Here is a 15,857-nt window from a genome sequence, read left to right on the forward strand (position 1 = left end):
TTTTCTGCATTCATATTTCCACCAATTTTAACAAGATCTCCTGCACCACTGGCTAAAATACAGTCCCAACCACGACAGAGCCTCTGCCAACCATTGTTCTAACTCATTTCTGATCTTCTCCATACATATTGACGACCATTTGAATAAAAACAATTGAAATTTGGATTGATCTCCTCAAGACCTGTTGTTGCTGATTTTAAGTATTTATCCTCCACTTGCTCAGTTTCCCCAGATTTTATTTTAAGCTCAGTGTTAAGTGTCGTAACAAAACAAAAAACAGACAAAAAAGACCTTCAAAAAGCCCAGAGAACTGTTCCTCAAGACCACTAAAAAATACAAGAAAGTATGACTCCTTGAGGTCTTGAAGGCCTTCTACCCCTTTGCTTGCCACAATGTTTGCTGCAAGGCTCAGTTTGGGGGCCTTGATTGTTTTTGTTATACCTGCTCTCTCTTCAGCACATTTTGAATGCTTTTAAGGACATTCCTTATCACTGTTATGCAGATGACATTCTGTTATATACCTCTTAAGCCCCAATGTGTTTCTAAGTTACAGAGATTGCATAGGTGCGTAGACTCTTTCAGAATTTTGATGACTGACAAGTTTCTCCAACTTATTGAAGAAAAACATAAATCCTTGTTTGTGCCCCTGGCAGATTTGTGTCTAAGATATTGGAAACTATGCCACATTTATTAAATCTTTTATTAGGAACCGTGGGGTAACTTTTGATGCAGCTTTCACTTTAGATGTCCACATTAAATCTCTGGTTCGCTCTTCAATAGTGTCATGCTCTAAGTTGGAAATTAATATTCATGCATTTATATCATTGCATCTGAATGATAGGAATTCCTTGTTCTGTTGGCTTAACAAAGCTTCTGTGTTCGCCACTGCAAAAGTGTTTTAAGTACCGACACGTCACACTGTTACTAATTTAGTTACATGTTGAGTGTTTCATGGACAAACATTAGTGTAGATCAGTAAACTTTTACATCCATACATCTTCAGCAGGTTCTAGACATCATGTGATCAGGGTGAGGACTAAAGGAGACAGAGTTTTTGCCACAGTGGTGCTCTGAGATCCTCCAGACTCTGTGGTTTTCATTAAAAAGTAGTTTAAAAACTCACTTTTTTAGACTTGCTGTAACTTGGTAACCTTTATTTTTGGTTGTCTTTATGTTTTGATCGTTTTGTTGTTATATTTATCTTAAAACAACATTTTTCTTACTATACAAAATATAATGAGCTGTTGGCTCAAGACTTTTGCACAGGACTATATACATTCAGATTTAGTTGTGTTAGGCTAAAAGTCCCCCCAAAACAAATATATTTAAACCAAATAAAACTTAAAAGCTGAAGCCAGCAGATATATTTGTTCATAAATGACATAAAAGTTACATTTGATTAATGTTTTTGATTAGATTTCTTAGATCAGTTTCACCTGTGTCTAAATTTCCGGGAAACCTTTGCACCCCTGCACCGTTTTTGTCTGTCAGTGGGACTATGCAAATATGCCTAGTGCATTGTTTTGGTTTTCCCCAGCAGCTGTTTAAATCTGTTAACACACAAAAACCCAGCGACCACAGTGAGAAATTAGACTCGTCAAAGAGCCAGTAAAGTGTTTCAGTTCTTTAATGTTTGAGCGTTTTGGTTCAGGTTCAAATTTATGATTAAATGCTAGATACAACTGTTCGTAACGGGATTCGTTGAACTACATGTAAACTGAACGTTTACGTTAAAAAGAAAAAAAACCACACACACACAAAAAAACACTTCCTTCCCGTCACGATTTTCCTCGTTGATTTCCACCAATCAGAACGCAGCTTGGTTGCTGCTCACCCAATGGGAAGCCAGGAAGCTCATACTGTCTGTGTGATTCCACAGAAGGAAGCGTTACCAAACACTTTAACAAAGTTTTAAGGTAAGTTTGAGCCGAGCTTATCAAAGTGTTACTTCACGGTGAATCAAAGGACCTCCTAGGCAGAAACTAGGCGTGCGGGCTTCCCGAGGCTTTGGGCCGCTTCAGCGGCGTGGCTGCTCGCAGCTTTACGGTAGCTCTATCTATTCTGCGTGACATTTCTCACAGTAACCTCCATCCCTTTCAGTATAAGGCACTGACATTTTAAAACGGAATAGCTATCTTTGCGGTGTTCTGACTCAAACCAATGCAGCTGTCAAACTGTTATGAAGGTAATCAGCTAGCTCACCTGTACGTACGGGTCGCATAGCAACCACGTCCCCTAGTTTAAAGTTGGACAACAGTTATAGCTTTGACATTAAAGTTACATAGTCTATAATTTGAGTAAACTCTGGGTGTGTTTTTCTGTTGTTTCTGTAAGGCTTCATTTATGATGAGTTTATAAGCTGTAATCGAAGGTTTTGTTGTTACTTTAAGCTAGGAAACAAATGTCATAAAATATCCTCAGATAGCAACATTTGTTATTGTTTTGCTCATAGTTCAGTGGATCTCTAACTTTTTCTGGCTTGCCTGACTTTAGAAGTTAAAGCTGTAAACGTGATGTACGTATTTATTATACACTTAACGGCGACTTTATTGGATACACTTGTTCTTAACGCAAATATCTAATCAGCCAATCACATGGCCTTGTTGATGATAGAGGCGAATGGGAAGACTGCTTTGAGCTCATAGGAAATTAACAGCAACTGAAATAACCACTAGTTACAACAAAGGTATGCAGGAGAGCATCTATGAAAACATAGCACATCCAACTTGGAAGCAAATAGGCTGCAGCTGCACAAGACCATACCAGCAGCAGAATACCACAGCGAGTGCCACCCTAGCTACGATCAGGAGACCGAGGCTACAGTTCACAGTTCTACTCCAACATTCAGATGGTAGGGGCAGAATTTGACATAAAAGCATGGATCCATGGCTCAGGCTGCTGGTGTAGGAACCATTATTTTAAGTCAGCTTCATTCCGCATGTTTACCCTAGTCATCCATACTCGACCTATAGTGGAAGTGCTAGTCATATTCGATGTACAGGGGGATAAATAGCTTATTCACAATTAGCCTCCAGTTGTTAATGTAAGTTTGAGTTAGTTCAGAGGTGCTAAAGGTCGTTTTCAGAGATGAACCCCTCACACAGCGCGTTGGATGTGTCTCCCTAATCAGAATGTTCTAACTTGAAACACAAGAACCATGCTGAAGAGGGTTTTCTGATACCATGCCAGCATAAAATTGAAAAGGATCTAAGGCTAAATTGAAAAATAAATTCACAACTGTTTTGATGACATTGGAAATAATGTGATCTGATCTTCTAAGTCAAAATAAGATAAAAACAAAATCTGAATAAACTGAAAACATTTTCGTGTCCTTTATGAACAGATAGATAACAAACAGTGAAGGTGGAAAATAACAAATGAACTCTTGAAATTAGTAACTGACACAGCCGCCTTCAGCAGCCGCGCCTTTCGTCAGATGCTTTCTGTAGCAGTTTTTAGAGGCATTCGTGATGAAGAGGAGGAATTTCGGATTGTGTGACCGATTTGGTGTGTTATTAGTCATAGTGTGCTTTTTTTCCATATAATATTTTGCTGGGAATCAATTCAGAAACCTCAGATATTCCAGAGGAGTTAAATGTTTTTTCTTGCCCCTTAATTCATTACTTACAGTTTACAAACTGTTTATAAACGTGCCTGAGCAAAAATAGTCTGCAAACAAAGTTTATGGTTAACTGGAATGCTTTTGGAAGGTCTGCCAAATTAAGGTGATCAAAAACACAAGTCATTTCACTAAAAACGTCACTTCTTACAGGTCTGCATGCAAAACGTGCTCCTCTTATTCATACTGACTGTAAAGAGGCGCCTTCCCAACATGTAAGGCCTCAAGTTTTCCAAACTTCTGCTGAGGAAAATTTGCCCTCTCTAACTAGCAGCTCACCGAAGAAACAAGTCAAACTGAACTTGAAACTAAAAACACTGTAACCTCGGAAAAACCCACTTGATTTAATCACAGAAGGCTGAAGCTTCGGATGATGAATGACCACGAAGGCTCTGATTTTGCCACCCACTTCTCACAAGGTGAAACCTCTGACAGAGTCAGATCATTTTTATATCTCTGGATGGTCAGATCACACTGTTACTGTTAAAACTACTTTAAGGAAAGGATCTTTCGGATATGAGGAATCAGTATTCCTAGCTGTAGCTGTTTTCCATCAATATTCAGTTGTGTAAATAGTACATAGTACATCCTCTGGAAACTGGGCTTTTCTTTTTGACGAGCAAACCTCTGATCTTTGATACAGTGACTACAGATAAAGGTTGCATGCTTCACCACATCATTCATTTGTGTGAAAAAGTAATTACGCCCTCAGCCACAGAAGCTTGTGTTGTCCACCTTAGCAAGAATAATGAATTTTTTCCACTGGTGTTTCACATTGGGATGCGAATTTTTGACCCCTCTTCCTTCATGTCCATCAGTTGAAAGATGTTTGAGTAACAAGTGTTACCTTCACAGGAACGATAACCCTCCCTTTCCTGCCTCTGAGGTCTTCCTTTGTGGATTTGTCGGTGTGCTGAGGATTATTATCATGGGAGGTTGATTTGGGGTTTAATATGTTGTCAAAGAACACCACAGCATGTAGAATGGACATGCCAAGGATTGAACCACTGACCTTCAACTTGGTTGTTGACCACCTGAGTCAAAGATGCTCCCCCCAGGTTGACATAACCATGTAGGGATGGTCTTTTCCTGACAATAAAGACATTTTTCTGGCATGACACATGCAACAGAGTTACCTGCAGACCCTGTGATCACATTTTTCAAGTTTCTTTTAGACCCCCCCACCCCCCCCCCACCCCCCCACACAAAAAAAAAAATGAATTACTGGTCATTTTAAATCTCTTGCCAGACTTGACATCAGATGAATGAATGATATATGGCATGGCGTCACCATGTAGTTGGCATGTTTTGTTTTCCAACAGAGAGCTTTACTAAAAACGCAAGAAGTGTTGCTTAATGCTGTGTCATCATAAGGATATGATCAGTTATAGGGATGATTAAACAAATTATTAGCCCTCAGTTAGTGTCAGTTATTCTTATATTTATGTATGGATTGAAGCGAGTAGATGTTAAAAAGCTACATTTATAATTGAAAATGATCATTTGTAAACTTAGTCGGGGGAGTTACGAAATGTTTTCTGCTTATGCTTTTCAAATGTGAGGACTTTCCATTTTTACCCTTTTATGTCATCTGAATGTATCATTTGTATTTTTTTGGACTGGACAAAATGAGCCATTTTTGAATTCGTTTGATTCATGCTTCTGAATCAAATTTTTTTTGTTACCCAAACACCAAACAAGCTCTCCAGGGAATACTAGAGGTTGGCTTTTGGCAGCAAAGGATGAATTATATATTTTAAGCTCCCGATGATCACTTAATCCTCATCCAGCTGCTAAACTAATCTCACAGTATACTTCCATTGTACCAGTTGATAGGATAGCAAATAATTACATACTGCCTAAGTCGTTTCCTGTACACCTAACCGCCAAGCATACTGTGATTCAGTAAAATGCGAGGACGTGCACCTAATCCAGCTCAGAGGGTCCTCTTTGGCTGCAGAGCGCTCCAAGTCAGGATGCATAGAGACGGCACCAGCAGGTTTCAGCGGTTCATCCAGGGCACAGGAGTCAGGGGCTGGAGTGGGGGAGGGGAGGGATGAGATTAAACATGTTTTTATGTAATGAGGGTTTCAGAAGGAAGCTGGGGTAAAAAAGGTGGAGTGAGGCCAGAAACATGGTGGATGTATTTTGGCTGCCCTGGGTCCAGGCGGTTAAGTCAGCAGAGGTGATACGGTTTATTATCCCATCACTCTGAGTGAACACGATTAGAAACTGAATCTCCTGCTTCAGATAAAATGAGACGTAGAATTAATGACCACTGATCAAAAATTTAGAGCCTGAATTTGAAATGACGTACGTCTCTCACCACGTTTTTATTACCTGCTGACGGTGGAGGAACAGTGATTTACACTGGGTTCAAACCTCCTGCTGTGCTGGGGCCTTTCTGTGGAGTTTCATTTTCCCTACGTCTTCATGGGTTGCCTCTGCATGCTCCGGTTTCACCACACAGTCCAAAGACATGCGTGTTTGAGTAATAGTTGTTTTTACCCCTTAGTCGTAAAAGGCTGATGGGGTATTTTCATTATCCTGCTGAGCGAGTGGGTGGGGGACCTTTGTTGGGCGATAATGTGATAACTCGAGAACGAAGCGATGGTTGACCGTTGGTGTATCTATTAAAAATCTCAGGTGAGTTGGAATCTCATTGAAGGTGATCTCAAAGTTAGAGGTCAGTTTTGAAATTGAAAGCTTGAAATTGAAATAGGTGCATCTGCTAGGAGGCTGAGTGGTGACACTAGCTGCTGTCAGTATTTTTTAAAATTATCTGTGAGTAAGTGTGGATGTCTGTCTCCAAATGTTAGCCCTGTGATGGATCGATCCAGGGTTCACCTTGCCTCTTACCTTGAATCAGTTAAAAAAAAATTTATATCCAAAAATGTAGCAAAATGTTTAAATAACACAACAAAACCCAGAAACATTACATTTAAGACAAGAGAAATCAGAGAAAAGGAGAAAATACTCAAATTTAACAAACAAGCAAACCTACAAACAGGTGATAGAGTAGGGCTCACTGTCTTCTTTGTTATGCTAGTGCAAGAACTTGAATATTATTCATGTAATTGAATTTAAAAAAGTAAACTTCCATGTATTCTCTATTCATTACACAAAGTGAATTATTTCAAGACTTGTTTTTGATTAAATTCAGTTTATTATGGTTTATAGCTCATGTAGTGGAATATTGGTAGAGTATTTAATTTGTATTTCATAGTATATATACTCGTTAATGACGTGGTCAACCACAATCATTAGGAAAACTGCTGAGTTGACAGTTGTCCAGCCGATAATCAACACCCTCCTCATTGAGGATAAGCCATAGAGAGTCATTGCTGTGCCCAGAGTGCTGTATTGAAGCATATTAATAGAAAGTTGACTAGAAGAATGAAAAGTGTGGTAAAATTTGCACCACAATGACAAAAGACTTGAGAGGATTGTAGAGGGGAAAAAGTGGATTCAGGAACTTGAGAGAATTTCACAAGGAGTTGACAGAGGCTGGTGTCAGTGCATCAAGAGCCACCGCATACAGACGTCTTCAGCGAAAGAGCTACAACTGTCACATTGCTAATATCAATCCACTCCTAAAGCAGTGACGGTGTCAGAGGAGAGGAAGAACTGGACTGTTGCTCGGTGGCCCAAAGTTTTTTCTTCAGCCGAAAGTAAAACTTGCATTTGATTTGGAAATCAAGGTCCTGGATATGTGAGAAAGAGTGGAGAATCCACCGTGTTTGAAGTCCAGTGTGAAGTTTCCACAGTCTGTGACAATTTGGGGTGCCATTTCATCTGCTGCTGCTGGTGGTGGTCCAAGTCAACACAGTCGTCTACCAGGAGACTTTAGAGCACTTTATCCATCCATCTGCTAACAAGCTTTATGGTGATGTCGATTTCCTTTCCCAGCACCACTTAGGACCCGTCCACAGCGATAAAACTTCTACCAAATGGTTTGCTGGCCATGTTTTCACCCTGCTGCATTTACCAGCCAACTCACTTGACCCTAACTCCCGCCGCAAGAAATCTACAAAGTAGACGAGAAATACACAAAACCAAAACACAGACAAGCTGAAGGCCACAATCAAAGTAACTTAGGCTTCAGTAACACCTCAGCAGTGCCACAAGCTGATCGGTTTCATGCATTACTGCACTTATGCAGTAATTAGTGGCAAAGGAGCCACCAAACCAAGTATCAAGTGTATAAACATGCGGATGTTTCCTTTGTAAATCCTTTTTATTCCCATCGATCTTGGCAAATATTCTACTAATCTCAGATACTTGATTTCATGAGCCATACATTAAAGCTTGAAATATTTCACTTTATATTTGATGAATATACAATATATGAAACTGTACCTTACTGCATCAATTGTCTCAAATAGTGTTCAGAGAATGGCAGACAAGACTGTGGATGGAGGTCCATGGACGGGATGCGCAGTCATGTTTCTGCAGTCGCTGTGTCCCGGTGTGAACCTGCTCTCTCTCTACAAAGACCCACAGGGAAAGTTCATCATTTTCAAAGTCATCAAGCTGACACTTACAGGTGAGTCCCCGGTTAGGCATTTCTCATACGGCATGCTCATTAAAATAGAAAAAACCTCTTGTAGGATTTACCTTGATTAATCATAATCTTCCACTGTTAAGACTCTGCAGGAGGCCTGGGTACATTTGAGATCCTAAAGGTCCATGACGCCGATCCCTTCTTGGGGGTGGAGGTGAAGTTTATGAATGTGGCAGCATGTCGTCAGTTCCTGGAGAGCTACAGCTCTGGAGCGGTGAGGCAGTATCTCTGCCAGCACGCCTGCCGGCTGCTCGCTCTGCCCCAGGAGTTAACTGTGGAAACCCAGCTCAAGGCAGGCACTCATATTCTGGATCGGTGTCTGGACAAGCTGGATCTTTGCCTACAGCACATCAACCTGTCACAGGTAAGGTTGATGTTCCTGATAAACTGTTCTCCAGTGATTTTAAAGAGGCAAAACGATTTTAAAAGTAGATCTCATTTCACCTCATCGTGCCTGACACTTTCCGATTTCTAATGGGATTTTTTCTTGCAAGGTAATTTAGCTGCAATGTGAAACAGTCAAGAACTTTTTCACAAAGATTCACACAAGCAGGTTTGTTATAGTCATACCTGTTCCTGAAAGCTAAACCTGGCCGAACACTGCAAATCACTCTCTCTCAGTGACAGTTCAGCCTGATCACTCGTTAGAGTTCCACACAGCCAGCTGCTGGGAGCGGTTGAGTTTGAGGGGAGGGAGACAAGACAAAAGACACACTGTGGAAGAGAGCCAGAGATTTAATAATAACTAATGATTAAATGCAGAGAGGTGTCAAAACACATAGAGAGTGAAAAGAGACCAGAAGGAGGAACATTGCATCATGGGAAGCCCCCAGCAGTCTAAACCTATTGCAGCATAACTAAGGGGGCATTCAGGGATCACCTAATCCAACCCTAACTATTTGCTTTACCAAAAAGGAAAGTTCTAAGCCTAATTCTTGGATTCAGGAGACAGAGGGTGTCTGTCTCCTGAATCCAAACTGGGAGGCTGAAGGCTCTGCCTCCCATTCTACTTTTAAATACTCTGGGAATCGCAAGTAAACCTGCAGTCTGACAGCAAAGTGCTCTAATGGGGTGATATGGTACTATGAGGTCATTAACATGGGGGCTGATTATTCAAGACCTCGTATGTGAGGAGCAGGATTTTAAATTTGATTCTACCAGAGAGCCAATGAAGAGAAGCCAATATGGGAAATATCCTCTCTCTTTCAAGTTCCTGTGAGTACTTGCTCTGCAGCATTTTGGATCCACTGAAAATGTAACCACAAAATTTAGTATTGTGAAACATATAATCTCCTGTTTCTGCCAAATTTAAGCCATGGCCATTTATTGTAGTCACTATGGCCCTCGGAGAGTGTGCCCACTTTGACGTTCTCATTTATTTTTATTCTGAGTGATTTCTGCCATTTTGTGCCTTTCAGCCGGAGCGCCTGCGCGATGAGGAGATCGATGAGCTCGAGCAGCAGCTGCAGAGTCAGGCCCGCGGTCCTGCCTCACAGTCCGTCATCACGCAGGAAGAGTCTCCCGTTCCCAGCAACTGCTTCAAGTTTCAGAACAGAGTGTTTGGTGAGTCGAGACGGTCCTTGTTACTAGTCATGTGTGTGGTGTGCTGTCCACAGTATATTATTTAGATATTCTCTGTAATTTAACTATGGAGGATGGTTGTTCATTTACAAATGGTGGGATTACTGCCATCTCCTCGTTCTCCTCATGTGTCTGCAAAAACAAATTTATTTCAATTCAAGAAGTTGACAGAACTTTGTTGATTGCCTTTTTTTTTTCTCAGCAGCACACGAAGTCAATACTGTTTCAGCTTACTCCCTATTTCAGCCAGTCAGTGGGAAGAGATTAATGCCTGCAGATAATGTATTTGGTTTGCATACTTGGACTGATTTCATATTGGGTCAACTAAAATTTGAATTAATAAAAACGCAGGAGATTTGGTGGCTGCCAAACAACTGAAATTAAACACCCAGTGACACATTAAAGCTCTCCTGGGGTTTGTAAATTGATGTTGGTGGTCTTGATGGGGAAAAAGGAAAGTGTGAAAGTACAACAGCAGGGATTTTCGTTAATGAACTGACTGGTCTTTATTAATTGCACCTGATTTTTCAGTGTTTTTGATCATGCAAGTGCACAACTTTAAAGCTGCTCTGATCAGTTTTTTCCATACGAACAATCAGATTATACAGCTCTGTGATCACAGGCTTTTCACTGACTTTGCCTGTTTGTTGTTTGGTGCTTAGCAAGTAGTGTTTGCTGCTTGAGACCAGCTGCTTGCTGAAGCAGTGAGCCAGAAAACCAAACCAGTGAACTTAAAGGTGCTAAGTGCGATATGCACTTCAGGAGGTAGTGAAGATCTAAAGCTTAAACTAAGTAAAGATGAACTTTAGACTTGGTAGGACATTGGTCAGGTGGGTAGCACTGTTGCCTCACAGTGAGAAGTCCTGGGTTCAAATCCACCAGTCCAGCTCTCCAGATAGCCTGGAGAGGTAGACATACCCCGCCTATCCCCTATGACAGCTGGGATAGGCTCCAGCCTCACCTCTCCCTGAATTATAGAAGCGGTTAGGAAAATGAATGAATTTTAGTCTCCAGATGTTTGCTAGTGTTGCTCTGTAACTGCTGAATGTCTAAAGAGCAACTTGCCCACATGGAATAGTTGTAGTTGTGTCAGGTAAAATGCGTGTTTACAGGTGGTATCACTATCCCCATCTGGCTGAAAATTACTCATTAAAGCTGTTTTATAATCTTAAAGCACATGAAATGAATGAATATGCAGAATCTGCAGCTACAGCTGGCAAAAGGACAGTGTAGTACTAAAGTATGAAAGTCCTGTCGGTGTACATTAAAATTAAACAGTGTAGGGGTGCATCCACTTAAGCTTTTTTTCCAGCTGTATGCAATGGGAGTTCTATCTAGAAAAAGGATTTATTAAATGTCCACAGGGAGGTCATACAACTTCAGGGGTCTTAAACGTTTGATGGGTGTACCACCAGCAGTGTCATGATACATGACTGGCAGATGCTCTGCCTCTCTTCTAGCCTCACAACTGGATGAGCCCTTCTTGTTGACTCTTTGCTCCTGCATTTAAAACTGGACCAACATGGCTAAATTTCACTTACCTATTAGAAAAATGGTTTACATGTTTCGAAAAAATCTGAAGCTTGAAAATAAATGTGGTTAATTTTACAGATGTTTACAGGAGTTTCCAAAGGTGCTGAGTGTCCCTTATGTATAAAACAGCAGCCAAACTGACATCAACACTAAATGAGAAGCAAGGAATTAATAATGCATCCTGTACACAAGTCCTATTGGTGTTTAAGTTTGGGTTGAAAGCTGCAGCCTTTAGCTTTTCTCCTAGTCATACACTCACAGTGGGGGATGACTGGACATTAGCGGAGAAGGTAACACTGCTGGTCTGAGGATTCAGGTGTGCACTTATTCCTGGAAAACTACAGTATTAGTATGAAATACTGTAGTTTTGATTATATGACTATTTAGTTTGCTGTACTAGAGTCAGGTACTACTATTTGCTTAGGGCTCCCTCCCAAGGTGCTCTCACCTGGACATTTTTAGAAAAGCATTTGGAGTTATCAGCTGAAAAGAAACACTACATCAAAAGACTCGAATGTGTGACTGAAGCAGCTCGCTAAAGGCTCTCAGTAAATTTTTTTAAAACTTGAATTTTTCAATAAATTGAAATGCGAGTCTTCACGTGGTGATGCTGGGAATACTACACGGGAGTGGAAAAGTTTGGGAAGTGAAAATGTATTTGTAGATTTTGAAATGTTGTGAGGGTTTAGTGACTTTCTAAATCCACAGGCTTCCCACCACCATTCAAAAAATGCACATTAGGTTTATTGGTGATTCTAAATTGCCCATTGGTGTGAATGAGAGTGGGAATAGTTGACAGACAAGCGACCTGTCCAGGGGGCACCCGGCCTCCACCCTGTGACAGCTGGGATTGGCTCCATTGTCCCTGCAGCCGTGAATTGGATAAGCAGTTAAAAAGATGGATTGATGGACTCTGTTTATGTGGAAACATGGAGAGACGCATAGATTATTTTTGTCATCTGGTGTATGAATACATTTCTTATTAAATGAGCAGTTTTTTTAAAGAAAGTGCTCATTTCTGTTGTCTGCCGTTTTTGGGGGGTTTTTTTTGTTTTTTTTTGTTTTTAGTGGAGTGGGATGATGGGTTTCTTTCATTTAGCTTTATGGTTCCAGCTATTATTAAAATCTTGACTCTTGCTCAGGTTTTTATACCTCAGAGATGGAAACACTTGAGGAGTGTTTTTTTTAAATTTTTTAATATATACATTATTATGTATTGGTTTTAGAGTTCGGCTCACTGTCACCCGTGAACTAATAGGAGTTTCGACACCCCTGCCCTAAGTTCTTCTGTGAGAGCTTGCTGTTTACATCTGTTTGTAAAACACTGTTTATGTAATCGTACTTGAGTGCGGTTTACATTAATGCTTTCCCTTCATCTTTATCCTGTGGGCCCATCAGAGGACCGAATGCTGACAGCGGCAGATGTGCAGAGCTTTTCTAACGGAGTGGGCCGTCAGTGGAAGCACGTAGGGAGGGCCTTGGGGAAGAACTGCCGCGCTCTGAAGGGCCCAGCCATAGACAACCTGGCCTACGAGTACGAGAGAGAAGGGCTGTATGAGCAAGCCTATCAGCTGCTCAGCCGCTTCATCCAGGCGGAGGGGAGGGCAGCCAAGCTGAGCCGACTGGTCAAAGCACTGGAGGACTGCAAACTCACGAGCCTGGCTGAAAATATTCTGGACCTGCAGCCGCGAGAGTAACTCTGAGTCTGAGCTGTGAAAACAGAGAGGGGGGCGGAGTCCTCTCTGTGCAAGGAGTGGCGACTTTGTCCTGCCTGCTTATGTTATACACACAGTGTGTTTGTTCTTCACGTCTGTCATCGACACCATCCCATCCTTCAAATCATCCCCCGTGTGTGTGTGCGTGTAGGAGTGTGTGTGGGAGTATGTGCGTATATTAAATGATTCACGTCTTTGCTTTTCAATTATTAGTATTATTGATAATTGTTTTCATTTAGTTGAATGATCTGTCACCACTGTTTAAAAAAAATGCTGTCATGAGTTTAATGCACTGTTTAAACCGTTGTCATCATGTTTCTCCTTTTAAAGTCAATTTACAGATGGAACCTGTTGGGTCTTCTTTCTAATGAGTGCGAAACAGTTTTTTTTCTCCTACAAAATGGGTGCATTTAAATTAAATGATTGAGGAACAAAAAAAAAAAAGACATAAAAAACAATTTTCATGTTTCTGTTTGATGCATTAGTGTAATTAAACCTGAAAACACCATTTTGTCAAAATCCCTCAGGTATAATTTAGTGTTAATCCGCCCTCCCTCTCCACCAGCGCTCGCTGTCACTCACACACGTGCACATGATTGAACTGCCGATGCTGAACGTCTGTGTGTGTGTGTGTGTCACTGCTTGAGTCATGATGTAGGTGCTTCAGGGCGGATCTGAGGTAGGTGTGTGTGTGTTTTATCTCAGCTTGGCTGTCAAAGATGGATGGAGCTTCTACAGGTTGAGCTCCTGTGCTGGTTTCATTCAGGGTCCACTGTAAAAGAGCCCCTCCCCCACTTTTTTTTTTTTTTTACTCAACTTGACCATCCATCCAGATGTGATGTGTGGATTAGACTTGTTTATCACACACACACACACTAATGCAATACAGACCCTTCAAATAGACATACATAGTGTCCTAAGTTAAACACACACGTCCCTGCTGCTCTAACTGCTGGTGATAGCTAGGCCGCGTCCTCAGTTATATTTCTGGGAATTTTGTGGGTTTATGGAGTACAGAGACATTTACTCCCGCACTGACACGATGTGGCATATGTTGATTTAAGGTGACACTGATATTGTTAATACCATCAAGTGATTTAAATGATATGACTTTTAGGCCTGATAGAGGTTAAAAGATGAATTCAAGAAAACATTTAGACCATAATGATGGAGAATAAAATGAATCCACATCATTTTTTCTTGTGGGTTGGGGTCAGCAGGTGAACAGGTTGCGGACAACAGGTCAGCCAGTTTGGATACACATGTTCTTTTTTTGTGGAGCTAAGCTGATGGGATATGTGCAGGATGTGGTTTGGTTGTGTGTTGTTGAAATCAGCAAAGACTTACCTGAAAGAGACTTCATCTGAATGGCTGTGTATGTTTGTCCAAAACCTATAAACAGGCACATGCAAAAAGAAAGTTTTTACAGGACTCTGTGTCGTTCTGTGAAAAACGAAGTAGCTACATCCTTCCTGCTTTCGTGGGAATTAAGGTGCTACGTAGCAGCCAGATGCTGCTCATCAAATGCACTTGATTAACTGATCATCACCAACTCTGAGCAACTCTAAAAAAAAGAAAAAGAAAAAAAAAGCAGACGTTGTGGCAGTTTGCTGGTCTGGAGCAATCAGTTGTCCAGGTGTGGATGTCCGTAACCTCAATTTGGAGCTTTTAATTATTTCTTTGAACTGTTCTTTTTCCAGGGTGGAATGATTGTACAGAATATATCTTTAATAACTTACAAAACAAGAATTTGCTGCTGTCCTTTAATTTAGAAAGAGTGAAAAGCATACAGGTTCAAATATGTGCAAACACTGACTTAAAACTTTAAATAGGTGGCGCAAAAGGTTCTACAATGTCTTTAAAACTGACAACACCACTGTTCATTCTCCTTAGTGATTATGATTAACTACAACTGGTAGTTTTTCTTTGCTGGCAAAAGGATTTGTTTAACAGCACTCGTTGGACTGACCAGTTCTCCAAGGAAAGTCCAAGGAACTCAATGAAGATCTAAGAAGGAGACTTGTAGATTCATACAAGTTAGGAAGGTCTCTAGGAGCCATTTCTAAACAACTGGAGATTGCAAGATCATCCGTTCAAACTACTGTACATGCGTACAAGTTATTCTGATATGTCCTCACTTTACCAAAATCTGGCAGAAGACTCAACCTGTCACCCTCAGATGAGAGGAAATTGTTTAGAATGTTCAGGAACAACCCGGGAGCACAAGGACTCATGCCTGCCATGAACTGAAAACTGCTGTAACAACAGGGTCTCTGTCCACAGTGAAGCCAGTTTTACATTGTCACGGACTGAAAGGGTGCTGACCAAGAAAAAAAGTCCCTGCTCTGATCACAAGAGGCATGTTTGGAGGAGGTGAGGCTTTCACTGTAGAACACTGTTCCATCTGTCAGCATGGTGATGGTACCATCGTGTTTTGGGGCTGTTTTGCTGCCACTGGTACTGGTACATTTCACAAAATAAATGGAATAATAAAAAAGGCGATTACCTCCAAATTGTTGAACTTCACCTCAAGGCAATTCTGCTAAGAAAAATGGCTGAGTATACAGAATTATGCCAAAAGTTTGTTGTTGGCTACCAAAAGCATTTGGTTGAAGTGCAACTTGCTAAGGGACATTTAAGCAATTATTAGTGGGGTGTATATTTGCCAAATTATTGTCTTTTAAAGTCATTAAAGATGTATCCTGTACAATTACGTCACCCTAGAAAAAGAACAGTTACAAAAACAATAATTAAAAGCCCCAAATTACAGTGACATTTATACCTATGATGAATGGATGTAAACTTTTGACCACTTCCCTGTTTCGCAGAGGGGTTTTTTGTGCCT

At 40.9% G+C, this 15,857-nt stretch overlaps 1 protein-coding gene across 2 annotated transcripts; it reads left to right on the plus strand.

The window, feature by feature from the left end:
• Positions 1-1,788: 1,788 nt before the first annotated feature.
• On the plus strand, positions 1,789-13,428 carry tradd (tnfrsf1a-associated via death domain). 2 transcript variants are annotated; one of them, XM_003442259.5, is made up of 5 exons: positions 1,789-1,916; positions 8,005-8,165; positions 8,267-8,547; positions 9,602-9,746; positions 12,696-13,428. In XM_003442259.5, exons 2-5 carry the CDS (start codon positions 8,015-8,017, stop codon positions 12,992-12,994), a joined length of 876 nt encoding a protein of 291 aa, XP_003442307.1. In that variant the 5' UTR covers positions 1,789-1,916; positions 8,005-8,014; the 3' UTR covers positions 12,995-13,428. The 2 variants fall into 2 exon arrangements, with proteins under 2 accessions (XP_003442307.1, XP_025762383.1); XM_025906598.1 differs by lacking the exon at positions 1,789-1,916 and adding an exon at positions 1,967-2,046.
• The last annotated feature ends 2,429 nt before the right edge of the window (positions 13,429-15,857 follow it).

The sequence above is a fragment of the Oreochromis niloticus genome, linkage group LG1 (genome assembly GCF_001858045.2).
Source record: "Oreochromis niloticus isolate F11D_XX linkage group LG1, O_niloticus_UMD_NMBU, whole genome shotgun sequence".
In the NCBI taxonomy this organism is placed as follows: Eukaryota; Metazoa; Chordata; class Actinopteri; order Cichliformes; family Cichlidae; genus Oreochromis; species Oreochromis niloticus.